At 38.3% G+C, this 27445-nt stretch overlaps 2 protein-coding genes across 3 annotated transcripts in view; one reads left to right on the top strand and one right to left on the bottom strand.

Moving 5' to 3' along the window:
- Positions 1 to 1394: 1394 nt before the first annotated feature.
- Positions 1395 to 9993, bottom strand: TSPAN10 (tetraspanin 10). The gene is made up of 3 exons (XM_058168835.1): positions 9785 to 9993; positions 4554 to 5149; positions 1395 to 2293 (listed from the first exon to the last, which is right to left on the bottom strand). The coding sequence occupies exons 1-3, from the start codon at positions 9959 to 9961 to the stop codon at positions 1963 to 1965; spliced, it is 1104 nt and encodes a 367-aa protein (XP_058024818.1). The 5' UTR covers positions 9962 to 9993; the 3' UTR covers positions 1395 to 1962.
- Positions 9994 to 15196: 5203 nt separating this feature from the next.
- NPLOC4 (NPL4 homolog, ubiquitin recognition factor) overlaps positions 15197 to 27445 on the top strand; it is a 64429-nt gene continuing 52180 nt past the window's right edge. The window contains exons 1-4 of one of the 2 annotated variants that reach the window (XM_058167620.1): positions 15197 to 15271; positions 18576 to 18656; positions 21372 to 21484; positions 26444 to 26623. In XM_058167620.1, coding sequence (XP_058023603.1) covers positions 15257 to 15271; positions 18576 to 18656; positions 21372 to 21484; positions 26444 to 26623 — 389 coding nt within the window. In that variant the 5' untranslated portion in view covers positions 15197 to 15256. Of the gene's footprint in view, positions 15272 to 15822; positions 15851 to 18575; positions 18657 to 21371; positions 21485 to 26443; positions 26624 to 27445 lie in introns of those variants that run through there. The other variant, XM_058167621.1, reaches the window with a different exon arrangement.

Here is a 27445-nt window from a genome sequence, read left to right as displayed (position 1 = left end):
AGACAAACAGTGCTCCAAAAGCTGTTTTGGCATGTGTGAGAGCGCAAAAGTAGCACCTCTCTGAAAACCTTGTTGCAGCCCGACAAGTGCTGTGTTTGTGCTTTTGCATGCTTAAGTATCTTTTGGAGGCTGGATCGAAAGCGTTGTGTAGACCTAGGAATACTATAAGCATCTTCCTGGCTATGATTCAATTCCAAAATTGCTATCAGAGGCTCAGAAACCTCTGGTATTCTTTTCTTCACATAAATTCCTATAAAAGGACTTTCTTTGCAGCTGGGTTTTATGCCACACAGTAAGCTATGCTTCACTTAAGCACTGTTAGTGAATAAACCAAAATTTGATGGATTCACACAATCCATGAGTCACGATTACACATTAAGCTTCAATGCACATGAACAAAGTCTGTGTCTTCAAGAGGTCCGAATAAATCTGTATAATTATAGGTTTACATTTGCACGAAATAAAAATATTGAAAATGTTAATGTTCTTCTGTATAATACTGGAGAGGAAACTTTCAACTAAGAATAAACAGAATAAAGTGTTTGGAGAACATAAATATTTATTTAGATGAAACTGTACTTCTTTTTTAGTGGAGGAGAACGAATTCAATAGTGTTTGCTTCTAGATAAATGAATACAGAATTCCAGCCTCAATTTCTCCACCACACATAAAACCATTAAGTTTTAGAAGGGATGTCTATACTGCTGCTATGTAACAATTGATGCATTTAATTCAATGGGTCAAAAATTGTTGATTGTAGACATTAAAATATGACACAGGATAGATTTAAAAAGTAAAGCATTATATATAATTAACGAAGAACCAAAACTATGTACAACCAGGACTGAATGAAGCATATGAGGAAAATATTATATTAAGGCAATATAAGTATTTTTGTAAAGCTCATCTTTGGTAAACCTCATTTATCACACTTGGAATACTGCACCCAGTTTTGGTCATCAAGAGATGTTGAGACTCTAGAATGAGGGCAGAGAAAAGAAACAAAGATGATTAGGGAGATGGAGACTAAACCGTGTGATGAACGGTTGCAGGAACTAGATATGTCTAATCTAATGAACAGAAGGACCAGGGATGACATGATAGCAGTCTTCCAAATTTTGATGGGCTGTCACAAAAAAGAGGGAGTTAACCTATTCTCCAAAGCACCTGAAGTCAGAACAAGAAGTTATGGATGGAAACTTGTTGAGGAAACAACCAACCTAGAAATAAGAAGAAATTTCCTGATAGTGGAAACAATTAAAGTCTTGCCTTCATAAGTTGGAGGTGCTCCAACGCCAGATGTTTTAAGAAGAGATTGGACAGCTGTTTGCCCAGAATGGTATAGGATCTCCAGCTTGAGCAGGGATTGGACTAGAAAATTTCAAGGTCTCCTCATACTCTATTATTCTGTATTCTGTAAGGGAGATATGGCAAAGTACTGGCATTTGTGCCTTTTGCATTTGGTACCTCTATATCTCCTGAGTGGAGATCTGCTACAATATACAACTCTGAATTGCTGTACTTTCACTTCAGAAAAATGTGAGAAAGAATCAGAAGGGACAAAGTGTTCCTATTTTTGCTTCTTCTTGTTTTGGAAACCTGTACCTGGATTGGAAGTAGTTCAATATCAAAATCAGAAATGAATGACTTTGAGAAATGACTATGACTAATTAGTTACTAGATTTATAGGGGAGTAACATGAGTGTAAAGGTCATCTGCTACATTATTCCTCTTTCTCCTGACCATGTTTGTATGTACAGAGTGAAGAGGTGGCAGGAATTATCAGAAAACAAAGGGAACTAGGAGAATGAGCAAGATAAATACACATGAAAAGCAGCTTTCCCACCCACCCCCGTCCATTTTATCCTCAGTAAATTAACTAGTACAAATTGTATTACATAATACTTTACATTGATATTCCTCAAAAGATTATGAATACATTCATTTCTCCCAATAGGAGAACTAATGCATGCCCTCCTTCCCACTATAATGCTGAGTCCGAGCAGAAGCAATGCCTACGAGGAGCCTCATGGCCAGAAACAGGCTACCTATTTCGATCACAACCAAAACTACAGCAAAAAAGCCTATTGCTCCTGCGTGACTATTGAGCCACCTGTTTAACTGGGGAACACAGCCTCCAAGATAGATGGTGCTTTGAACTGCAAACTCCTCCATGCCCAGGGTGCCAAAGCCACACTGAGAATTCAGGATGGTACCATTTTCCAGTGGATTCAGACAACACGATGCAGGAACGCCACAGGCTTGAACACCTGGAGAAGTGCAGTTAAAATACCTGTTAAGTTAAAAAAAAAGGAAGAAACATTTCATTCTTAAATTCATCCCAAGGTGCATCTCCCATTGATCCAATTTCAGTATCTACTTCGTCCTCCTAATATAAGCCAGATCCCATGGCCAATCTATCTGTGAATTCATTGGATCAAGATCTATATATGCAACAACAAGAAACCACCCCCTACCCCATTGCTACTGGGATTCAGAAAATCTTGAGGTAATCTAGCACAAATCGTGTGTGATTCTATCCTTATCTCAGTTTACCCTTTTTTCCTCTTCACCTAATGGATAGTTCATAAAATCAGTTGTTAGACTGCTTGCTAGGACTCAAGCCTGCTGCAGTGACTCAAAGAGCGGTAAATACATCTATAATCTCTCCTAAGGAATCGGCTTGGGTCAAAAGTCCTAATTATAAAGACTTGCATTAACCAAGGAAGTCTTTGAACAAAAATGGGCTGAAACCAATTTTACCTATCACCTATGTGACAAAAGAATAATGTTCCTTGCAATATCTACTTATGTTTGGTTTCCAAACTGACAAGACCCATTTCTGATAACACGCCCTGAGTTCTTGAGATAGTGAAGTAGACTGAATTTAATCACCTTCCTGTGCTGAGCAGGCAGCTGAGGTTGTTAAATGTAACTGGGCCAAGAATGTGTTCATAGACCTTATGTAAAACTCTTTTGCAATGAAAACTGTTTATTTCTACTATTACTGTAATCAGAGATAATACATTAATCAAACAGATTAGGAATTATCTAGAATTTCTAACAAGTAAAGATGAAAACGTATCACAGTGACTCCCCAATAAGCAAAGATACTAATATTTAAACAGCACATGTGGCCAACCAAAAGACTGATCCAAAACATAGAAAATGAGAAAATACCTAAACCAAAAATCTAGACAGGCTTGATTAACCATTCTCCTCCAAGCAAAAATGGAGGTAATACTGCTGAAGCAAGAGAGCCCGTCATTATTATCACACTGTTCATTATCAGGAATATTTTAAGCATCTCAGAAGGAAAGAATGCCAAGAAAGGCAACAGAAGAGATACACGGGCATACCTTTATGCATAATGAAAACAAAAATTTGTTCATAGCACATTTAACAGGAAGACAATAATGACTTGTTATCTAGTGCTGCTATATAAGATGGTGTTCTATATGAAGGGGCAAGAAAGAGATTCCTGTCTCAATCTAACCAAACTAAGGATGAGGTGAGTAATCTGTAAACCTACTAATAGCGTATAGCAGTGATGGCTAGCCTTTTTGCCATCGCGTGCCAAAAGCGGCGGGAGCTCCGGGGTGGGGGGGGTCGCAAGTGTGCCCACATCCATAATTCTATGCGCCCCACCGGAAGTTGGTATACAGGCTATTTCTGGCCTCTGGAGGGCCTCCGGGGATGGGGAAGACCCTTTTCGCCCTCCCCAGACTCCTAGAAAGGCTTTGGAGTCTGGGGAGAGGGAAAAACGGCCTCCCCCCCCGGAGGCCCTCCAGAGGCCAGAAACAGCCTGTTTCCCAATTTCCTGTGAGCCCAGAAGGCCTAAAAATCAGCTGGCCAGTGCGCACATATGCGGCGGAGCTGAGCTCACGTGCCCACCGATATGGCTCCAAGTACTCCCTGTGGCACCCGTGCCATAGGTTCGCCGTCACAGGTGTATAGGATTCCAGTTCTTATGGGTATGATCAAAGAGGATGGACATCATAATTCAACATATGTGGGGAACTACAGTGCCTAATGTTGGAGACTAAGACTAATCTGTTCTGGGAGATACTTTTCATCATAATGTGCAGTGCTGTTTATTTTAATTCTACAGGAATGCTCCCTTGTATTTTCATCCAGAAACAATAAAATACCTTGCATTGTTTCTAGATGGAAATATATAGAAGCATTCCTGAAATCAAAGAGCAAACAGAACCATCCATTCACTCATATTAATTATACAAAGCTTACTTTGGCATGAGACAATCCCTTGGCAGCAAAATTCCAGTGACAACATTAATTGAACAATGTTAAAATGAAAATAAAATTTACATTTTCCAGATTTCAGTGCTACAATTATATCTGTCTGTCTGTCCGTCTGTCCGTCTGTCCATCATCCATCCATCCCTCCATCCATTCATCCATCCCTCCATCATCCTGCCATCCAATCATATTTCTAGACTGACATATTTTCCAAGGATTAAACTTATACTTTACTGCTTTGGCACACCTATCTTTCCTGGAAACTGATAATATAGGCCCAAAATTTTACTCACAAATTTGCTTTCCAATCCAGATAAGACTTTACTCCACAGCATTGGAGACCTGACTGAATTTCATCCATAAGGAACTGGAGATCTAGGTCATCCTGGTACTGTAGCATTGCCACCATAAGAAAATTTTGCAAGGAAGCCTTGATGTGTTGTCTCAGAGAAAAGACAACAATTCCACTCAAAACTTCCAAAACCAAAAACAGTATTATTCCTCCAGTAAAAAGCTTTAGAAGAAAGATGCTTTCAAAAAGGGCTCCTGTACAGCCCAAAAGGGATATAGATGTAGCTACTAGTCCCACTAATACAAAAAAAAGCATGGGGTCACTTCCCAAATATGTTATTCGTTCACTTTCCAGGGATTCCTTCTCTGAGAGCCCCCAAATTCCTATGGCCAAAATGAATAATCCTATAATGGAGAAAATTGTGTTCGAAATAAAGGTCAAGCATTTAGCACAGTGGCTAAATGAATCCAGAGGAAGATGGGAAGATTGATGAAGGAGGTGCCGTTGTCTTGCTTGGTTCCAAGAACGACCACTTTCTTGTCCATCAGGGCTCAGAGGTGTGCCTTGTGCATTATATGAATAATACTTGTGATCATTCTAATCAAAGTAGAAGAGAATCAGATAATGGAAATTATATATCAGAAATAGGAAACAAAATAAGATAGGACATGCGTTTTTCCTACAGTATTTGAAAGGCAATACATTTTTTTTTATTTTATTTTGTCACAACAGTATATATAAGCATAAGCATAAAACAACTATACAACATATAAGCGTATATATAATGAAAGAAAACAAAAGGACAGGAACGGTAGGCACTTTTGTGCTCTTATGCACGCCCCTTATAGTCCTAACATAATTGAACATACTAACATAATTGAATTTTTTTTTAAAAAATTGTATCGGTTTTTAAAAGTTAACATTTTTACAATATGACTGGACTATTAAAAAAAACAACCATAAGATTCATTTTTCTATGCCACCAGATTATAGAATCGATGATGTTTGGGGCCTCAAGGGAATTAAGAATACCCTTCAATACACCTGGAATCTATGGCATGGATGAGGAAACTATGACCATCCAGATGTTTCCTGTCTTGAGTATAGCTTTAACCCTAACTACTACGGCCAGAACTGAGTGTAATTGGTGTTATAATTCAACATAAAGGTAGTCCTTGACTTACAACAGTATGTTTAGTTACTGTTCAAAATTACAACAGCACTGAAAAGAGTTATGACAATTTTTCACACTTACGACTGTGGCAGCATCCCCGTGGTCACGTGATTAAAATTCAGACACTTGGCAACTGTCTCGTATTAATAATGGTTGCAGTGTTCCAGGTCATGTGATCACCTTTTGCAACCTTCTGAGAAGCAAAATCAATGCGGAAGCCAGATTCACTTAAGAATCATGTTACTAACTTAATAATCGCAGTGATTCACTTAACAAATGTGGCAAGAAAGGTCACAAAATGAGACAAAACTCACTTAACAAATGTCTGAGCCCAACAGAAATTTTGGGCTCAGTTATGGATGTAGGTTGAGGACTATCTGTACACTGAAGGCAATGATTTTTCTACTCGTGCCTTATTGTTGCATAGAAGATAAATAGACCTTCCATGCATATTAATTTCTGCTTTCTAGTGTTACTTACTTATGTACTTTTGTATGCTGCCTGCTCTAAGGACTATAGATGGAATATGATACAAACTTAAGAAAAAAAATCTGTGAAAAAATACAATAATTTGAATAAGGTACTTGTAATACCTCTCTCAAACATGTTTTCTGAAATAATTTACATAAAAAAGGAATTTCTAGCATTTTACATATTTTAAAAAATGGACATATATCTTTATGGATGTCAACCTATTATCCGACATACAGACTATTATTCTGAGAGGAGCCTAAATATATCATGGTTGGAAGTACCAGCAATGCTAATTTGTTAATTACGAGTGACCACTTGGTAGAGTGTGAAAGATTCCTGCTCTGATGAGATTAACTACACAATGTGATTGGAATGCATTGTGTCCATGTAATCCATGGAAAATAGAACTGAATCTCTTTATAATGAGAAAACCATCTTTGTCTCATTACATCAGTCAATCCTATCTGGTTAGGCAAGGAACATATGAGGCAGACCCCATTAGTTAAAGAAGTCTGAATGGTGGTGTCTTCTCTGTCATTGCCCCTGCCCTAGGAAACATTCTCCCCTCAGAATTGAGGTGGGCTCCCACCCTCCTGGCCTTCCCGAATGCTGTGAAAGATTGGCTCTGTGGCCTTGCTTGGGGCACACAGAGGAATACACAGCTGTGGGGGTGATTTAGCACCAAGAAAGCCCTCCCTTCATCTTTTAATTATTTTTTAACATTGTTTTTAATCCTCTTTGCCTTTTTGTAAATTTTAACTTTTTTCAATTGTTGTTATATTTTGTTCCACACTGTCCAGAGTCCCTCTGTAAGGGAGATGAGCAGTTCTAGAATGTGATGAATAAAATAAATAATGGTCATTATAATATACAAGAATTTAAAAGGTGAGTATTATCAAGAAACAGTGAGAAACAAAATCATGGGAAGGGGTGGGCATGCTTGCATTTATAAACAAAATAAAAGATTTGGAATGAGAAAAATGAGTATCAATGGCATATTATTGTACATAAAATTCTTTTAAGATGTCACTTCCCACTTCTGAGGCATGCAATTGGGGTGTTGCTTCTCAGTTGCAGGGTGGGTATTGTATTCTGGGAAACGCCTTCTGGCATAGATAAAATTGGCCCTTCTCCTTGATGGCTTTCAGGAGGATGTTAAAGACCAAATTGTGTTGAAGTACATTTGTAGTTAAATGGAACCCCCTGTTTTTTACTTATTTTATTTATATTGTCTTGTGTCATTTAATTTTATGATGCATTTTTCCATTTTATTGCAATGCTCTCTACATGGGGCTACCCCTGAAGTGCACTCGGAGGCTTCAGTTAGTCCAGAATGCAGCTGCGCGGGTGATTGAGGGAGCCACACGTTGCTCCCGGGTAACACCGCTCCTGCGCAGTCTGCACTGGCTACCTGTGGTCTTTCGGGTGCGCTTCAAGGTATTGGTTACCACCTTTAAAGCGCTCCATGGCTTAGGGCCCGGGTACTTACGGGACCGCCTGCTTACGGGACCGCCTGCTGTTACCTTATGCCTCCCACCGACCTGTACGCTCACACAGAGAGGGTCTTCTCAGGGTGCCGTCCGCCAAGCAATGTCGGCTGGCGGCCCCCAGGGGAAGGGCCTTCTCTGTAGGAGCACCTACCCTCTGGAACGAACTTCCCCCTGGTTTGCGTCAACTACCTGACCTTCGGACCTTTCGCCGTGAATTGAAAACGTACTTGTTTATTCAAGCGGGACTGGCTTAACTTTTTAACTTTTTAAATTTTTTGAATTTTAATAATTTTAACTGGGGTATTTTATTTTTGGGGTCAAATTTGATGGTTTTAATTTTCAGCCAATTATATAATATGTTATTTTAACTGTTGTTTTAATTTGTATATTGCACTGTTTTAATCTGGCTGTACACTGCCCTGAGTCCTTCGGGAGAAGGGCGGTATAAAAATTTAAATAATAAATAAATAAATAAATAAATGTTTATTTATACCATGTTTTCAAACCAAATTAGCTGCAAGTCACCATATTACCACAGAATATGAATAAGATAAATATATAGTAAATAGTTATAAAGTGTTTCCATGTAACTATCTACCCATAAATGGTGAAAAGTGAGAAGAATGGAGTGGGTTATAACTGAAAAGACTCTATTTTGGCTACTTTATTCTCCAGGCTCTATTTCTGGAGGTCAAAAGATAATAATCTCCAACTCCAATGTAATTTTGAATAAACAAACAAAAAAACCCAGGCAAGGAAACTAATTCTGGTAAATGTGCTTTTCCTCAACTACAATGATTTTGGTGTAATAGTAAACATTGCCATGGTTTAGCATGTTGTATGAATCTGAATTATTCAGAATTGCTGCTTTAGGATAAGTATTTGAAAATCCTGAAAAAAATATTGATGTTATAAATCTTAAAATCACCAGGAATTGTCTAACTGAAATAGTTATGTACATATTTTATATATGGGGAGAAGTATAAGTATAAACATATATATGGGGAGAAATATAAGCATATATATATATATATATATATAGGAAAAGAACAATAGGACAGGAACGGTAGGCACGTTTGTGCTCTTATGCACGCCCCTTAAAGTCCTCTTAGGAATGGGGTGAGGTCAACAGTGGATAGATTTTGGTTAAAGCTTTTGGGGTTATGAGAAGAGACCACAGAGTCGGGTAATGCATTCCAAGCACAGACAATTCTGTTACAGAAATCATATTTTCTGCAATCCAAATTGGAGCGGTTGACATTAAGTTTAAATCTATTGGTAGCTCTTGTATTATTGCAGTTGAAACTGAAGTAGTCATTAACAGGAAGGACATTACAATGGATGATTCTATGAGCTAAACCCAGGTCCTGTCGAAGGCAACGGACTAAAATATTTGATTTTAGCTTTGGTTAGTTAGTATTGTATTTCCTCTGAATACATAATTTCATTCAGCAAATGTGCCTCCCCACTCCCCCCCCTAAAAAAGTCACGGACAAGACAAAAAGATACTGATACAATAAGATACAATTTGAACTGAAAAAGGAACTGTTTTAAGTAAGTGAAGAGATGCAATATGAAAATTTGGTGGTCAGGTTGAAACTTGTATAGATAAATGTGAAATATAGCCAAAGTACTATTGCCAAGAGCAATAAACATAAAATGGGACTGAAAATAGCTCTTTGTCAGCAAATAACCATTTTTAATTTAAAAAGTTACTAAAATAATCAAAGTAACAACAAATTTACCTTGATAGTTTTTAAGGGACACTTGTAAGACAGCTAAGATGTATTTATCTGGAAAAAGTGCCATAAAAGTCACTGGGATTTTACTTTTAATAAATATACTTGCTTACAATTTATTAATACTATTTCTTATTGGAAACTGCTACAGGGTGGATTAGAGAGTTGACATCTCTGAAGCGTTTCTGTCACCCTTTCTTATGCCTGCTTCTTAGGCAACAAAGAATAAATAATCTCCCAGTTAAAAAACAAACACAATTGAAAAGTAGCATCATATGCCAAGAACAAAGATTCAAGATCTCCTTGGATAAAAGCTGAAACAAGGCCAACATGTAACACAAATCCTTGTTATTACCTTTGATAGCAAAGCTTTTATTTCATCTTCTCCCATCTTGGTGCTGGGAAAGGGAAGATACTTCAAGAAAGAATTCACAATTGTAATCGATTTCTTCATATTTAATGTACAGCATGAAATGGATTTGAAATGATTCCGCAGCTCTTTGGAATAGCCAGATAACAGTCCAACATTCATGCATGAGGAGAATTTTGGAGTACACCTACCACAGTCATACTTGCATCATGTGAGAAATCACATTTCTCAGCTTAAAAAGACTTGCTTTGTCTCACTTGCTGTAAGTATATTCATTAAAGAGTAGTATATCATTATGCCTGTCAGCTGAGTGCAAAGTAGTGTATAACTATTAAGTCTATGTAAAACATTCAGACGGGATAGTTAAGGTTTACAATGCATAGGAGTACAAATAAAACACCTTTCTTTCAATCTTTAAAGCGGCTATATCTTTTGCAAAGCTCCCAGGCCTATGTTAGTTGAAAAGCTGCTTCCAATTATTTCACATTCATTTCAATACTTTGCATGACCTTTATAACTATATACTCAGAGATGTACAAAAGTCTGGTATTGCGGTTGCATCAAGGCCTTCTTATTATTTTATTATTATTTATTTGATTTTTATACTGCCCTTCTCCCGAAGGACTCAGGGCGGTGTACAGGCAAAATAAAACAAACAATACAAAGTACAATTTAAAATGCAATTTAAAAAACTTATTTAAATTAGCCTGAAAAATTTAAAATTTACCATACACTAAAACCCCATTTAAAATTAATAAAGATTTGACATTAAAATTCAATTCAAGCCAGCCCCGCGCGGATGAAAAGGTGTGTCTTCAGTTCGCGGCGGAAAGTCCGAAGGTCAGGTATTTGGCGTAAACCCGGGGGAAGCTCGTTCCAGAGTGTGGGAGCCCCCACAGAGAAGGCCCTTCCCCTGGGGGCCGCCAGCCGACATTGTTTGGCGGACGGCACCCTGAGAAGTCCCTCTCTGTGAGAGCGTACGGGTCGGTGGGAGGCATGTGGTAACAGCAGGCGGTCCCGTAGGTACCCAGGCCCTAAGCCATGGAGCGCTTTAAAGGTCGTAACCAACACCTTAAAGTGCACTCAAAAGGCCACAGGTAGCCAGTGCAGTCTGCGCAGGAGCGGTGTTACATGGGAGCTACATGTAGCTCCCTCTATCACCCGCGCAGCTGCATTCTGGACTAACTGAAGCCTCCGAGTGCACTTCAGGGGGAGCCCCATGTAGAGAGCATTACAATAATCCAAGCGAGAGGTAACGAGCGCATGAGTGACTGTGCACAAGGCATCCCGATCAAGGAAGGGGCGCAACTGCCGAACCAGGCGGACCTGGTGGAAGGCCCTCCTGGAGACGGCCGTCAAATGATCTTCAAACGACAGCCGATCATCCAGGAGGACACCTAAGTTGCGCACCCTGTCCTTTGGGGCCAATAACTCACCTCCAACAGCCAGCCGCGGCTGCAGCTGACTGAATCGGGATGCTGGCATCCACAGCCACTCCGTCTCGGAGGGATTAAGCTTGAGCCTGTTTCTCCCCATCCAGACCCGTACGGCTTCCAAACACCGGGACAGCACTTCAACAACTTCATTGGGGTGGCCCGGGGTGGAAAAGTACAGCTGGGTGTCATCAGCGTACTGTTGGTATCTCACCCCGAAGCCACTGATGATCTCACCCAACGGTAACAGATATTAATATAAAAAGCTTATTTACAATATATATGCATTAATACATAATGTTATGGTGTTCCAGTACAAGTATATTGTGAACAAGAAGAACATTTAATATCAAAAAAGGAATGTGTAGATTGTAGAGTATCTGGCCGGAATCCACTGGATAAAATATGAATGTAGATGTGAATTTCCAAATTCAGTTGTAAATTTTCTGCATGGCTGAAATCAACCCATTCTCCCTCACCCTTGGTTTCCTATTTCTAAAATAATAAGAATGATGTTTAACCCTATTATCAAGAGGTATATTATATGCAATAGAGAATATAAATATAGAACAGAAAGAGGAAATGATTACTTATAAAGAACTTTTGTATGCTGAAGGAGGTATATTGCAATTAAAATCATTACAGGTATTAAATGAAGAAGGGAGGAATTATACTTGGTTTCAATATGGGCAAATAAGTGCTAGATGGAAAGAAGATCAAAAAATTGGTATAATGCAAAGGGAGGAAAATTTAATAAAGCAAATTAGAAATCAGACCCAGGAGCATATAAAGAGATTGTATAATGTGTTGCTTGAAATAGATTCGGAAAAGGATTTGGTAAAGGATTGTATGATAAAATGGGCACAGAATATTCAGGAACCAATAATGTTGGAAACATGGGAGAAAATTTGGGTTAGAAATGTTAAGTTTACACAAGCACAGAATTTAAGGGAAAATTTTTATAAGATGTTTTATAGATGGCACTTAGATCCCAAAAAATTATCATGTATGTATCCTAATATCCAAGCGAAATGTTGGAGGTGTGATTGTGATGACGCTACATATTTTCATATTTGGTGGACTTGCAAGAAAATTAAGAATAGAATTTATTGGCGAAGTGTGATTGGACACACAAGGAATTTGTCTTGGTGCATATGCTCTCAGTGTACATAAAAGAAAAGATACGTTCATCAAGGTACAACATTTACAACACAATTGATGATCAATATATCAATATAAATCATAAGGATTGCCAGCAACAAGTTATAGTCATACAGTCATAAGTGGAAAGAGATTGGTGATGGGAACTATGAAACGATTAATAGTAGTGCAGATTCAGTAAATAGTCTGACAGTGTTGAGGGAATTATTTGTTTAGCAGAGTGATGGCCTTCGGGAAAAAACTGTTCTTGTGTCTAGTTGTTCTGGTGTGCAGTGCTCTATAGCGTCGTTTTGAGGGTAGGAGTTGAAACAGTTTATGTCCAGGATGCGAGGGATCTGCAAATATTTTCACGGCTCTCTTCTTGATTCGTGCAGTATACAGGTCCTCAATGGAAGGCAAGTTGGTAGCAATTATTTTTTCTGCAGTTCTAATTATCCTCTGAAGTCTGTGTTTTTTTTTGGTTTTTTTTGGGAGGGAGGGGGAAAAAAGGGGGGGAAATGTTTTTGTTTTTTAAAACTCTTTCAATAAAAAAAAAAGAGGTATATTATATGAAACATGGTTTTTAAAAACCTTACAATTATAGTAATTTTAAACTGAATATTGGACTGAATATGTACAAGGCTGTACAGTATCACCAAGAACCAAGATAACTTTCTCCATAGCTACACAATCCAGGAGATTGTGATGTGCAGTGCATACAATATATTGTGATTGGCTACTATTGACATGTACATTTTAAAAAATGGTAACTTTTGGGATATTTACAAGAGGGCTTACATAGTATTTGCAAACAGGTGTGTAAAGAAACACAACCCTGAATCTGCTAAACTTCTGCTGAGCGGAACCCAAACAAATGGGTAATTTAAACACATTTACCTGGAACTAGATCAGTTTAATTAGTCTGCAACTATAATTGCAATAAATGAGTAGCCTATATTATATACCGATGGCTGTAAAATTGTTTAGGGAAATTGTATCAGATTTTATGAATCAGTTACAGCATACCAATATTATTGTACATCGTAAGTGTAATGTTCCTAAGAATAGTTTGAAAAATGGTTTGGTTCAACATTTAATTGTTTGTCAGAATGACAGTGTGTTGCAAATGCATGCTTTGATCAGTGTTTCTCCTTCTAATAATAGTTATTAACATTCACCTATCACATGTGGGTTTTTAAATTTTGGGCTTAATATGCAACGTGAATATGGCCAAAATGATTTACAAACAATATCTTATGATTGTGTTTTATACAATGCTTCTGATTAAACGTACTATAGCTTACCTAAATATGTATAGCAAGCCATACACAAATAAAAAGTAAATGTTGATTACATAACTATATTTCCCTTATTAATATAGCAGTTTCACTTTTACACATGCACAAAAGACAATCTAAATTTAAATTCTATCTAGATATGACACAACTTCATTTTCAAAGGCTGCTGAAAGTATCCAGATCTGAAATTAAAGTAGCCATGCTCATGCATCACATTAACCTTTTGTCTTAATCATAGTTTGTTGACACACTATATATTAGCTAGGACTAGATTCACACTACAACATGAATCATAAACATGAATCATAAACGAATCGCAAGCTACAAAGGTTAAATTCATTCATCACAACACAAATGAAAATATAATATGGCTTAGTAAGATAACTCATACATAATTCTGACAATCTTATGAGGAAGGAATGATCCCCGTGATATGACAAAACATGGTCCGTCTTGGTTGTGGCTTATTCACCAAACCACGTCAAAGCAAAGAAAAACTTTTTAGTTCGATATTCGACCCAAGTAATTATTTCAAGTAAGATCACTTCTCAGTATGCAAAAAATGAGTTTTGAGTAGAAAGTACTTTTTGAAGCAACTTTGTGAATAGTAAAAATTTGGTAAGTGTGGGATTCGGTTTTCTTAACTCAAGACCCAAAGGTGCTTTTTTTTCCCAAGAGGCAACTGGACTTTCTGGTTTTTCTTTGAAGACGTTTTGCTCCTCCTCCAAGAAGCTTCTTCGGTTCTGACTGGGTGGTGGAAGGATGACTGGGTGAATGGAAGGATCCAGTCAGAGCCGAAGAAGCTTCTTGGAGGAGAAGCGAAACGTCTTCAAAGAAAAACCAGAAAGTCCAGTTGCCTCTTGGGAAAAAAAAGCACCTTTGGGACAACCATGACCTGGATCAGAGGTCTCCAACCTTGGCAACTTTAAGACTTGTGGACTTCAACTCCCAGAATTACCCAGCCAGCTTTGCTGACTGAGGAACTCTGGGAGTTGGAGTCCACAAGTCTTAAAGATGCCAAGGTTGAAGACCCCTGACCTGGATGACTGAGAATCTCCATAGACATTGCAGACTCAAGACTTTACGTCTTTATGTGCCGTAAGAGCTAAGCTGCTCCCTTCCCGATCTTTTTGCGCACAGACGCGCCTCCGACGCGAACCCCACGGAGGGGTAGTGGGGAGAGGGAGGAATCTCTCTGACAAAAAGTCTGTAGAGATTCTCAGTCATCCAAGTCATGGTTGAAACGAAAAAAACAAACAAACCAATAAAGTCCAAAATTGCCTCCTGGAGAAGAAGAAGAAAAAAAAATAGCCCCGTTGGGACTTCTGGGAGACCACAGCCAAGAAGCCACTAGGCGGAGCCAGCGAATGGGGGAACGCGGGGGGGAAAGGAAAGAGAAGGGACGAAGACGCAGCGTCTTCTTCGAGGCGGACCTTTTCTACCCGGAACCTTGTTGCTTCTCCTGCGCTACCGGGCGGGAACGGTGACGCGGCAGTATTGGCGGCGCACGAGCAGCGGAGAGGGGCGGGTAAGGGGCGGAGCTGCCGGAGCCGGGGCAGGACGAGGGTCGGAACGGCGGCAAGGATATGGCGGAGACCATTGTAAGTTCAAGGCTCGTTGAGGGGACGGAGCCAGGGAGGGGGAAGGGTCTCCCTCCTCTCTTCCCTCAGCTCCCCTCGGGGGGGGGTTCCCTCCCTCCGGTCTTTTGTCATTATAAAAGGGGGGGCGGGGGGGGGAAGGCGCCCAGCTCAGGGCTCCCCCTTGGCTTCCCCAGCGCCTGCCCGGCTGGGGGCTGACAGCTCTGCCTAGTTGGGAAGATGGGAAGCACCAGCCCGCGGTGGGGTTTATTTTTCCTGTCCCGTTTCCCTTGCCAGGTTGTGGAAGAGCAAGGGGACCGCGGGGACCACCCTGAATATACGGGGTGGGGGTGGGGGGTTTGCTGCTGCAACTGAAGATGGGGGCTCTCCCCTCCCCACCTTCACTGAGTGTCTAAATATCGGGTTCTTTCCAAAGGGGAAGAACTCGGCACACCAGAGCTTTCCAGCCAGTTTCATAATATTTTTTTTTCCTTTCCCCCTACCCCTGCAAAAAAAAAGTAGTGTGATTTTGCAAGATGGACCAGAAATGAACAATTTTCAAAAGCAACCCACCACCACCACCCCTTTCTCTGAAGAAAATGTGTAGATATAGCATGGCTCTCTCTATATATATATTTGTTTGTGTGTGTGTGTCCAGTAAATTGGACTGGCTTAACATTTGGGCTTGCTCTCCTTTAGGGCAGGATACAGGCAAAGAATTCGAAAATTAAAAGCTGAGGATTTGGTACAAACACATGATATGTAGAATAAGAATCTATCTCTATAAAGATATTTTTCTCTTGAAATACTGGACTACTTTTTCCTATAATTCCAAGATGATATGTTTGAAAGGAATTGTAGTCTAATACATCTAGGCGGCAACAACAACAACAACTTGGAAAAGCTGACAAAAGTTTCTGTAACTCTATCTGAATTTTTCCCGTTCAATCCCTAATTATTTTGGATCTAGGTTCAATATTAGCATTACTTGCAATAAATTAAGAGAGCTACAGCCACAGGATATATGACTTCCTGCCCACTTTCTCTTAATTATTGTATTATTTTGCATGCCAGGCAGCATAAATCATGTGTGTATCTTGGTGGATTACTTGTTTTGGGTTTTTGACAGTAAGAAACTCCTCAGTAAATAAGTGAAGCTTTGACTATGCTAGAAGTACTTCAATACTTGCTTTATTATTAACAGCATTTAAGAAGTATCTACAATGTTTTTCTTATCTGAATTGGCAAAGGTGAAAAACTCTTCCCTGTCCTTTATGATCAATGAGAAAGTTTAGTTAAGGTGTAATGAAGAGTAAGCAGGCCCTACTTAAAAGCATGTTGCACTTCCATCTTTCTTTTCTATCAGATTTTATTTTAATAAAGAAAGAAATAGAAAAATATATATAGTAGGACCAATCCAAATTTTAAAATTCTCTCTTGGCAGCTAAGTGTGTATAATATTTCATAAAACTGGATAGCACAACTTTAAACAAATTGAGGTCAATATGCCATTTTATATTAATGGATTTTCAGTATCTTTGGTATTAGTACTGGCTACATTGTATTTGGGTCACATTGATACAATTAGTTATATATTGCAAATTGCAGGCAATTTGAGCAACTTTGGCAAGTAATCTGTAGCCTTCCATCTCAGCAGCTAGACTATAATATGAATCAGTTTGATTTAAATTCTGCTTTTAGTTGAATTTAATCAGTATTTTGATACAGTGCTTTACAGAATCTTTAGTTTTCTTTTAAAGCAGGGTGTCCATGTGGTATCCTTTAAGCCACTTATACATCCATTCAAATTATCTGACTTCTTTATTACCAAAGTTTATACTAAATTTTCAATTTTATTTATTAATTTTAATAAATAATTTTATTTTAAACTGCCAATAACCACGGTATATATAATTACATAAATATGTAATGGACTATTGCACATTTCAAAGCAAAACTAAGGGAGATTATATAATTTTGAAATAATTGCTATTTGCTATGTTTCTCCAAATTTTAAGAAAAAAGTAATTTAATTACTTTACTACAGTTCCAAAATATCACCGTTGCAAAATTCAAGTTTATAAATGACATTTGTCAAGTTTCATGGTTAGAAATTGGAATATCTCCTAAATATCTCCTTAATTGGTAAACATCTGCACATCCACATCTGGAAATTGCAGTCTATCAGCTTTTCTTTAGAGTTTTTTTTTTAATTATACACCAAACTTTTAAATGTTCCTATTTTTAAAAATACAGTTTCCTCTTGAAATTTGTACCCAATAGTAAGTGGGTGTGTACATGTGTACGCATATACATTATCTAGTTTTACAGAGATTTTAAGATTTGGACATTGTTCAAGGAGATAATTAATGGTTTGGCATGGTCGTAGGCTTAGTCATTTAGCTGTGTCTCCAGGTGGAATCCTAGCTGGAATTATGGAATCAGCACTTTGAGGCAAAGGAGTTGAGCTCAATTGAAGAGCATCTTTACCTTTTAAAGACAGAATTATGTCACAATGGTGCTGTGCTGCAGTGTAGTCAGATCCAATTCATATTCAGTCTGAAATTACCTATGCTTATTGTAATAGAATTATGAAGAAAACCATATAGAATTGCTTCTTTGCATTATTACATTTTTCTGGAAGCACGTGTTGGAAAGCTATCATATGAAAAAGTGCTTCAAACATTTTATAGGATATTAGCATGTGTGAATTTCCAACATGTTCAATTCTTACATTGAAGTGAAGTTAGCATCAATTAATCTATAGAATCTGCCCTTAAATTACATCATCTTTAAGTATTCTTTATGTGTCCCTATGTATCCCACAGGATTGGTGTGACTTTTCATTTTAATGCAGATGGATGACAATTTTCCTTTAAAATGAAGCATGTTAGCAATTAATGATGCAACATGATGTAATATTCATTTAACAGTCTGAAAATTTCATGAATTTTCTTTATAGGCCTAAATTTAAGCTCTGCAATTTGTAACTTAAAACCTTAAACTTCACTATGTTTTTCTAGTATTATGTATTGCTAGCTGAAGTAATGAAATTAATAGTTAAGTACAATCCTATTGTAATCCTATTGTTAAGTACAATCCTATTGTACTTAGGTATTAATTTCATTACTTTGGCTAGCTGTATATTTTTGACAAACTAACTTTTTTATGTTAAAAATAATGTTCATGAAATGCTACATCTCTCGCATAGTCTAGGGTCAGACTTCTGTATATGATCTTTTTTTGCCTTAATCATAAAAATTTGATAGACGTTATTTTTAAGTTATTTTTGTTTAACTTTTTCCCAAATCTCTAAAATTCCTTATAGATAATCCGTGTCCAGTCACCAGAAGGAGTGAAACGTATTACTGCAACAAAACGAGAAACTGCTGCAACATTTCTGAAAAAGGTATTCTGTTTTTGGCATATTCTTTGGGCTACCCTAAGATAGTAATAAAAGCTCATCTCACATTGGTTGAATAAGCCAGCCAAAGCATCTATACTGTTTAGTTTTTATACAGAAACTTTTGGTGATGCATTTTCACTTTGAATTTTCACTGAAACTTTATCTGAATTAAAGAAAGCAAAGAAATTCCAGAATCTCTATTGACACTGCTTTTATTAGGCCAAATCAGTCTGACCAAATAGTTTGTATCTCTCAATAACTTCATCAGATAAAAATTGCAAAACAATAGGTTGGGGTGTGGTCACGTTATGGAGTCTACGGCTGAATGCAGTGTTAAATCATAGTATGAATGTCTAGAAAATATATCGTTAGGCTCTGTTTTGAACTTGTCTTGACATGTTGCAATGTATTTCTGTTGAAGGATTGTTTTAAAATGTTTGATGGGAAAATATCTAGTGTGATAAATTACAGCACCAGTCAGATGTTGTAGAGCAAAAAAGCTTTTTATCTTGTTGAGAGACCAGGAGGATTAGTACAGATAAGGTGAGCAAAATGAGAAACAATTATTGCAATTCAGAATTGCCATGTTAGTTTATTCCTTTAGCGTTCTATAACTGTTATGCAGAATCCCCATCTGCACTCATAAGCATATGTAGTAGGAATAGGATTATAGCAATAGCAATAGCACTTAGATTTATATACCGCTTCATAGTGCTTTTACAGCCCTCTCTAAGCGGTTTACAGAGTCAGCATATTGCCCCCAACAATCTGGGTCCTCATTTTACCTACTGAAGTGGTCTGCAGTACTGCACTCTAACCACTGCACCACCTCGGCTCTATATTATATTACATTCTGCAGAATTTAATTCCAATTTCTGAGGAATGTACAGATAGACCTATATATTATAATTATTGTAATTATTAACTACTTACGTAGTGAAGACCAGTGTCGTATAACTAGTTAAGGTACCGTACTGGATTAGATACAGTGAGACTCTGGTTCTAATCCTCCCTTAGGCACAGAAGCCAATTGGGTGTCTGTAGGCCAGTCAGAGCTGAAAATAGGCTCTCTGAAAAATGGCTGAAGGACATACTTCTTGTCACATCATGCATTGATGGCCCCACCATATTAAATCGGCAAGCAGGGTGAAAATAAGCAGGTTTGGAACCAAACCGTATAAATACTAAAAAGAAAAACATTGACAGCTTATTTAAGAATGTAAGTAACCAATACAGCATAAGCCATAATTTTTTTATTGCAAAAGTAATTGTACTTTTATACATACATAACTTTAAAGCACTACTTTCAAAGTAATGGCCATGTTCATTTTAATAAAATAAATAGCTCAAAATCATGGTGTAGTTATAATTTTATTTACCCCTGAGAATCTGAAAATGTATACAGTGAGGAAGAGCTCATATTCTTCGGATGTAGAAAAGGTACTTCCCCTAACCCATGGTGTTGGTTCCTGAGCTCCATGTTCTGTTCAAAGAGTTCATCCCTGTTGTGGGCGGATAGGATTATGGCAAGCATAAATTTTGCTCAGGCTGGGCATGCTGTCTAAGAGATGTTGAATCCTAAAATAGAAGGAGTATGTTTATGCAAGAGAGCCAGATGAGTTTCTGCACAGAACAAATTTCAAAAGTATATTGATAGCCATATTTCAATTTAATTATTTGGATCACTTATTTGGAAGTCCAATTTATAAATACCTTGTTAGCTCTAATGAGGTTTTATACTGTATGTATTTGGATATATTGTGAAGCATTGAATGTTCTTATTAATTTCCTTCTGTATTAAATAGAATAGAATAGAATAGAATTTTTATTGGCCAAGTGTGATTGGACACACAAGGAATTTGTCTTGGTGCATATGCTCTCAGTGTACATAAAAGAAAAGATACGTTCATCAAGGTACAACATTTACAACACAATTGATGGTCAATATATCAATATAAATCATAAGGATTGCCAGCAACAAGTTATAGTCATACAGTCATAAGTGGAAAGAGATTGGTGATGGGAACTATGAAACGATTAATAGTAGTGCAGATTCAGTAAATAGTCTGACAGTGTTGATGGAATTATTTGTTTAGCAGAATGATGGCCTTCAGGAAAAAACTGTTCTTGTGTCTAGTTGTTCTGGTGTGCAGTGCTCTATAGCGTCGTTTTGAGGGTAGGAGTTGAAACAGTTTATGTCCAGGATGCGAGTGATCTGCAAATATTTTCACGGCTCTCTTCTTGATTCGTGCAGTATATAGGTCCTCAATGGAAGAAATTGAGAGAAACTTGAAACTTGAGAGAGAGAAAATATTGAAAGATGCTAGGTTTGTTTGCCCCCCTTTTCTACCAGTTTCAGCTGGTGATTTGATTAATTTGGTTGAAGCAATTTGTTTTCCTTCACAAATGGATTAAATATAGTTAATCATTAACATTAGCAATCAGGCTTAGTTTCTAAAATCCATCCTTATAGAGCCTTAATATAAATGTGAATAAATAATTCAAATGTACTGTAGATTCTTTGAATAGAGAATAGAGAGAATAGAGAATAGAATTTTTATTGGCCAAGTGTGATTGGACACACAAGGAATTTATCTTGGTGCATATGTTGTTATAATGTAAGTATGATAAATTATGTTCACACTTTTGTTATATTTACAGCCAGAATAAGATGTCTTTTATCTTGATTTCTATCAATAAATTAATTTGTTTGTATAGGTTGCAAAAGAATTTGGTTTCAGAAATAATGGATTTTCTGTGTACATCAATAGAAACAGGACTGGTGAGATCACATCCTCTCCCAATAAATCCCTCAATTTACTGAAGATCAAGTAAGTATTCAGTAAAATATTGGGGCCACTCTTGGACTAGAGCTGATTGCTGTTGTGTTTTGACAAGTCAAGAGAATGTATTGTGATATCTTTATATGTGTATCTGTTAAATATTTGCCGGGTTCTATTTCTTTTATGTATTGTTATGCTATCTGGCTAAAATGATTTTGATATTGCATTATATGTATCCAGTCAAAATACTAACAAACAGGAAAATAAAAACTCATAACCACAGAGCTGCCCAATCATCAAACAAGTAAACACCATCAATCCCTAAATGCCCATTGCTTTGCAAAAGACTGTTAGGGAGAGTACCAGGTATACTTCCAAGGGCAAAGTGTTCCGGGATTTGGAGGCCTTTGAAAAGCATTTCGTTTTGGCTATGACCCTTTGTATTCTCATAAGGGTGGAACCTTGAACAACTCCCTCCTCCCACCTTTGAATTCAAGAACCAGCAAATTCTGCCTGCAGGAAATGGTTTTTAAGGTACCCTGGAACAAACCCATATAGAGCTTCATAGGTTAAAAGCAGCATTTTAATTGGTTTCGGAAACCTATTAGCAAGCTATGCTGCAGAGAATAGAATTACACTTTTATAATGATTCTCACCTAGTGTCATTTTGGCTGCTGCAATCTATCAACTTCTGAATAATCATCAAAGACAGCCCGCCAGCCCTTAGAGCACATGCAATCCCAACATGTCCAAAGAACATAAATTATTCCCACCAAGGTTTCCAGATCCCAATAGGGTTGCAACTGGCTCATCAGCCCCTGCTGGGCAATATCTCCCAGTTAAAGTGTCCATCTGCTGCTCCAGCAAGAGCAGGAAGTCCACAAATACCCACAAGCTGCAGACAACCCTGTCCAAAGACTATAGTTTGTTTCTAGCCACCCAGGCCCTCACAAGCTCTTGGCTTTAAGTTAGAAAGTGATACACACTTGAGTTACTATCACTGAACTGGTGCTATTTCATCCCAAACTGATGGATGACCTCTCCCATCAGCTAAATGTGATCCAGTAATACATGTAGGCAGTCCCAGCCTTAGCAAATAGACATAGTAGGTAGAAACTTACTGCAGATGCTAAAAAGCAATGCAAAAAGAACAAAGCTTTGGAGCACCTATACTGGAGCAGCCACTGAGCTTGATTGCTCCTCCTGTTCCATTGCTGATTGGAACTGGCCAGTAAATAGGGGGAGAGCAACTGCAAAGTAAGGCCCCCAGTTTCTGCCTCCCATTGATGGTCTAGTAAATCACTATGGCTGATGATTTCAGAAGCCACTGAAAAGGTCCAAAAGGATCAAGAGAGGCACACACCAACTTTCTAGGTCCCAATGAAAGTGTTCACCAGAGCAACTAGCACTGCTTCTGTCCCATGTCTAAGTCTGAATTCTGAACTGGTGATCATTTCTATAATGTTCTCCAAAAAAGGAGAATTTGGAGACTGAGCAGTGGTTTTCCATTATGCTGGATCAAGATGTCTTCTTTAGAGGACACATACCACTTTGGTAGTATCTCCCACTTCCTTTAAAGAAACACCTTTGAATCTTGTTGCTCATGCCTTACCCTCGCTGCCTGAAGGAACCAGGAGGGAGATGGCTCTGTCACAAAAGTCCTATTTATTTCCATTGGTGCAGCTGTGACATATTCAATTGATTTGCCGTCTTGCAAAAATATGAAGTACCCAGACATGTTGTGGATTACTTGGGATTTGTTTGTTTTACAACTAGAGAGAGTAACTCCATCTACAACAGGTTGGACTCCAAAACAAAATTACTTTGTCCAAGTATTTTCAGGATACTTGCAGATATATTTCACATAACGCAAATAAGTCAGCATGGTTAGGTGGTTGAATTGTTTCTCAGGAAGTAAATTATTCTTTAAAAGTTCGAAGTTTTTGAATGTTTCAAGCACTGTATTGGTAGAAGAGAAAAGAATTTTAAACTCAAATAGGTTACGTAGGCATACACATGGCATCTGTCTGTCCGTCTATCAAATTTATATAGCTACCCATCTCTCAAAAAGTGACTATTTGCTTTCCTCTTGGCTGATTCATTATATGTATCATGGTAAAAAAAGAACAATCACAGTTGTTCTTCCTTTTCAGTTTAAGTATCTTATTCTGTTGTCATTTTTATAACTAGGGAGCAGTCTATTTAATTATGCTTTCTTTTGGAATAATGTTACTTTTCACAAACTGGTATACTATGATAGTAAAATGTATCTGCATAGTTATTGTAGGGTCTATTCCACATTTCAGCAAGAGCCTGCTTCATGGATCACATTTAGCGTCCTCATTTTCTCCATTATGATTGTGGGGGGGAGACTAGCCGCAGCCGCACTTTTTCTATAGTCTGAAACTTCAAAAGGCTTTGGTGGGTCTTTATCATAAATACATATGCTGCGTGTATCTTATTATAAAAGACCTATAGAATCTATCTGAGGTAAAGGCAGCTAGTCTTTGAGTTACAGCCTTTTGTTCAGCCACTATTTGAAGTGACAATGCGCTGAATGGAAGGATTTACAACTGGTCCTCAAAGTTCTGGCTATGGTCATGGCAACAAAATTTGAGCGTTTGGCAACCAGTTTGTACCTATGATTGGCTTCAGCATCCCGCAGTCACATGTTTGCCATTTGTCAACTTCCCTGCAGGCTTTTCACAAGGAAAGTCAAGTAAGATTTCCCCCCCTCCCCCTTGGTCTTTTTGGCACACACCATGCCCTTCTTTCCCCCTTCATTTGCATGCACCCAGCACCCTCTGCCTCAGTCTCAGTCTCCCAGTACTCGCATGGATGCATTCACCCTCACTCATGCATGAATGCATGCATCTACACCATATTGTCTTTCAGTGTCTTCCCTGTGATTGCATGTACCCTTCACCCTCTTTCCTCATTTTTCCCTGCAGTTGCACATACACATGAATCTTACATTCTCTTTCCCTGGCCTCCATCACTCACATTTATGAACTGTGCTGAGCCTCTTAGGGTCTCCCCCACTCCCTGCAACACCTCTGTACTTTTTACCTGGGATTCCCTCTGCTTCCTGCTTAACGATCCACACCTCTGGGTTATGACGATAGCCAGACTACTAGGATTTCTGGTTGCTAAGTGATGCAATCGGGCAATGTAACATTTTACAGCTGCATCATTTAGCAATGGCAATTCCATTTCCAATTGCAAAGTAACTCAAGGGCTACCTGTACGTGCTGTGCTTATTTAACACATATATTGCTCACTCATTTTTGATGGTACATTACTACAATTAAAATAGCAGCTATTAAAATATGGCATAGCATGTTTAATTCCTAAATGCCAATTGAAACAAGACAAAATCTCCTCACTTTTTTTCTATGAAACGTAAAAGGAGGAGACTGCTCTATTTCCCTTGAAGGTACTTTTTATTTGGAGCAGGCAATTAATTGGTTTCTCCGTCAACCCTTGATGTTACTGTTCAGAAAAGAAAAGCTAACCTTGGTAGAATAGGTTACTCATCATTTCCCTTGTGAATCATCCTTAGTCTACTAGTGTTTGGCAGCTTGCCAATAATTGTAGGCGGAAAAAGGCAGAAATCTGAAGCTGTTTAGAACTTATTCTTTCCTAATCTTGAATAGGATGGGGAGATGGTAGTCCTTTTGCTACCATTATAAAAATGGCTCTTTGGGAAATGACATCTCAGAAAAATGCAGCTTCAAAAGAGCCAGCATTATTTGTCATGAGATAAAAAGAAATGATGTAAAAAACTGGAAAGTTCTTAAATCACAGTCCTCTGTGCATTTATCTCACAATAACTTCAATTGAACTCAGGAAAACTTACTTGCAAGTAAATAATCATAAGATAGTTCTAGTGTAGACTCAGTACACTTTGGGTTTAGATGTTGTGCCTCGTCCGCTTTCCCCGCAGCTGGGCCCGTCTTATCTGCTTCCGAACGCTGAGGAATGTCCTAGCATGCCTCCCGGCCCCAGCCCTGGCTCCATGCCCAGACAGGCCGAGGAAGAAGAAGTGACTCCAGCCCCCAGCCCTGGCTCCATGCCCAGGCAAACGGAGCAACTAGACCCCTCCCCCTCCCCCACAGCATGTGAGCCTGAGGAAGGTCAATTACCAACAGCTGCAGACTGGAGTGACCCTCACTTCAGGAGAATTGATAGGCGGCGGCAACAGAAGGAAGGGAGGGGCAGGCCTGGATAAGTGCTGAGTCATGGAGCCACACCCCATGGCCTATATAAAGGATCTGCTTTCTGGCATTCTCTGAGTCAGGCAAAGTCTACCTTATCTTGCTGAAGTCACTTTCTGGTCTCCTGCCTGCCTTGAGAACTTTGCTAGGACTTTGGCAGAGCTGCAGAGGGACGCCTGATTCGGATTTCCCTGACCTGGCCGTCAGCGGAGGAGTGGGACACGACATTAGATTCAGTTTTTCTTTGATCTAAATTCTTCTCACAGGAATGTCAGTTGCAAAAATGGGGAGACTGTTTACTTGATTATGTCTGTAGTTTCCTGAAAAGCTGTTTCAGAAAGTTGAGGCACCATCCAGAATAGTTCGGAAGATGGTCCTGATAGCTTGGAAGAAGAAAGGAGAGTTCAAGAAGATTGTCTCAATTTTTTTGTAGAATGCTTCGGCTTAATCTCACACCTTTCTGTAAATGGAAAAGATGGTATAATAAAATTTATTATCTGTACAATTGCCAATCCTGTAGAGCAGGGGTCTCCAACCTTGGCAACTTTAAGACTTGTGGACTTCAACTCCCAGAATAGGAGCAAAGCTGGCTGAGGAATTCTGGGAGTTGAAGTCCATAAGTCTTAAAGTTGTCAAGGTTGGAGACCCCTGCTGTAGAGTGTCCACCTAAAATCCCCCTCAGCACTTCCAAATTAAAATAGTTTGATGTGGTTGAATATCATTCTGAAATTGATAATTCTGTAACAGTTCTACCATTTTTTCCTAATACTTTTGTTTTTTGTTTTCGCAGACATGGAGATATGCTATTTCTTTTTCCATCAAGCGCACCTGGCTCTTCCTCTGAGAACATGGATACCTCAATTTCTCAAGGAACTCGTCCACTAGGTGTTCCCCAGGTGGTAGAAGATGAAATCGATCAGTACCTAATAAAACAGGATGGGAAAATTTATAGAAGCAGAGACCAGCAATTGTAAATATCATTGTGTTTTCTTATTCCACAAAATTCCTCACAGTTTGCTGTTTGTTTCCTTTTTTCCTTCTCTGTTCCCCATTCTCAAAGGTAACTAAAGTAATCCCATGTCAATTCATGCTGAAGCACTTTCCCACAATTTGATAGTAATTTAGTTTTCTGAGATGGGTTGATAATAGCTGAAGATGCTACATGTTTCAGCACTGCTTATGTGGAACAACTCAAAAACGGATTCTTTCTTTAGAAATCTGGAAAATTGATGTATTGATCTTCAGAACAGGCCATGGGGGGGGAAATGGTACTGGCTTTTATAGGAAAGTCAGCCTTATACTATTTTGATAGTTTTGTCTTTGTATGGTAATGAATACATGGCTATGTGTTCAGTAAATATCCGCTCTGAAATTCTCACAGAAAGTAGCCTCAGACAGATTTTTAAACCTATTCCTTTTAAAAAAATACATTACTGTTGTTCATAAAGAACACTGACAGCCATTGAAAAGGTCTGATCCATGTTAATTGTTGTTAGACCTTACCTGACCTTCAAATCATTTAGAGCTTTGTAGAATGAAATGCATCGCAGTAATCATTTGTTAAAAGCACATAATGAAATAATATTGTAGCTTACTACTTGAGTAATTCATTTGTTTCCATCTAAAATCTTGGAGTGCCACAATTTGGCCTATGTCTTTTCATCTGTACTGTAGACATAATAATAGTAGACATGAATAATTTCAACCAAGTCTGGGTAAAATATGGAGTAGCTTCATACTTTAGCCAAACTTAAATTGTGCAAGAGAGCTGTAAGCATGTAGTGTAAGCTTG

This window comes from Ahaetulla prasina, chromosome 2 (assembly GCF_028640845.1).
Source record: "Ahaetulla prasina isolate Xishuangbanna chromosome 2, ASM2864084v1, whole genome shotgun sequence".
NCBI classification, from domain to species: Eukaryota; Metazoa; Chordata; class Lepidosauria; order Squamata; family Colubridae; genus Ahaetulla; species Ahaetulla prasina.
The sequence above is the reverse complement of the archived record's forward strand: the minus strand, read 5'-3'. Positions and strand labels throughout refer to the sequence as shown.

Coding starts and splice junctions, on each gene's coding strand:
- TSPAN10 (XM_058168835.1), bottom strand. CDS start 9,961: ATGAATGTTGGACTGTTATCTGGCTATTCCAAAGAGCTGCGGAATCAT. Junction 5,150..9,784: donor TAAAAGCTTTGCTATCAAAG/GTAATAACAAGG, acceptor TACTTTGATTAG/AATGATCACAAGTATTATTC. Junction 2,294..4,553: donor CTGGATTGGAAAGCAAATTT/GTGAGTAAAATT, acceptor TTAACTTAACAG/GTATTTTAACTGCACTTCTC.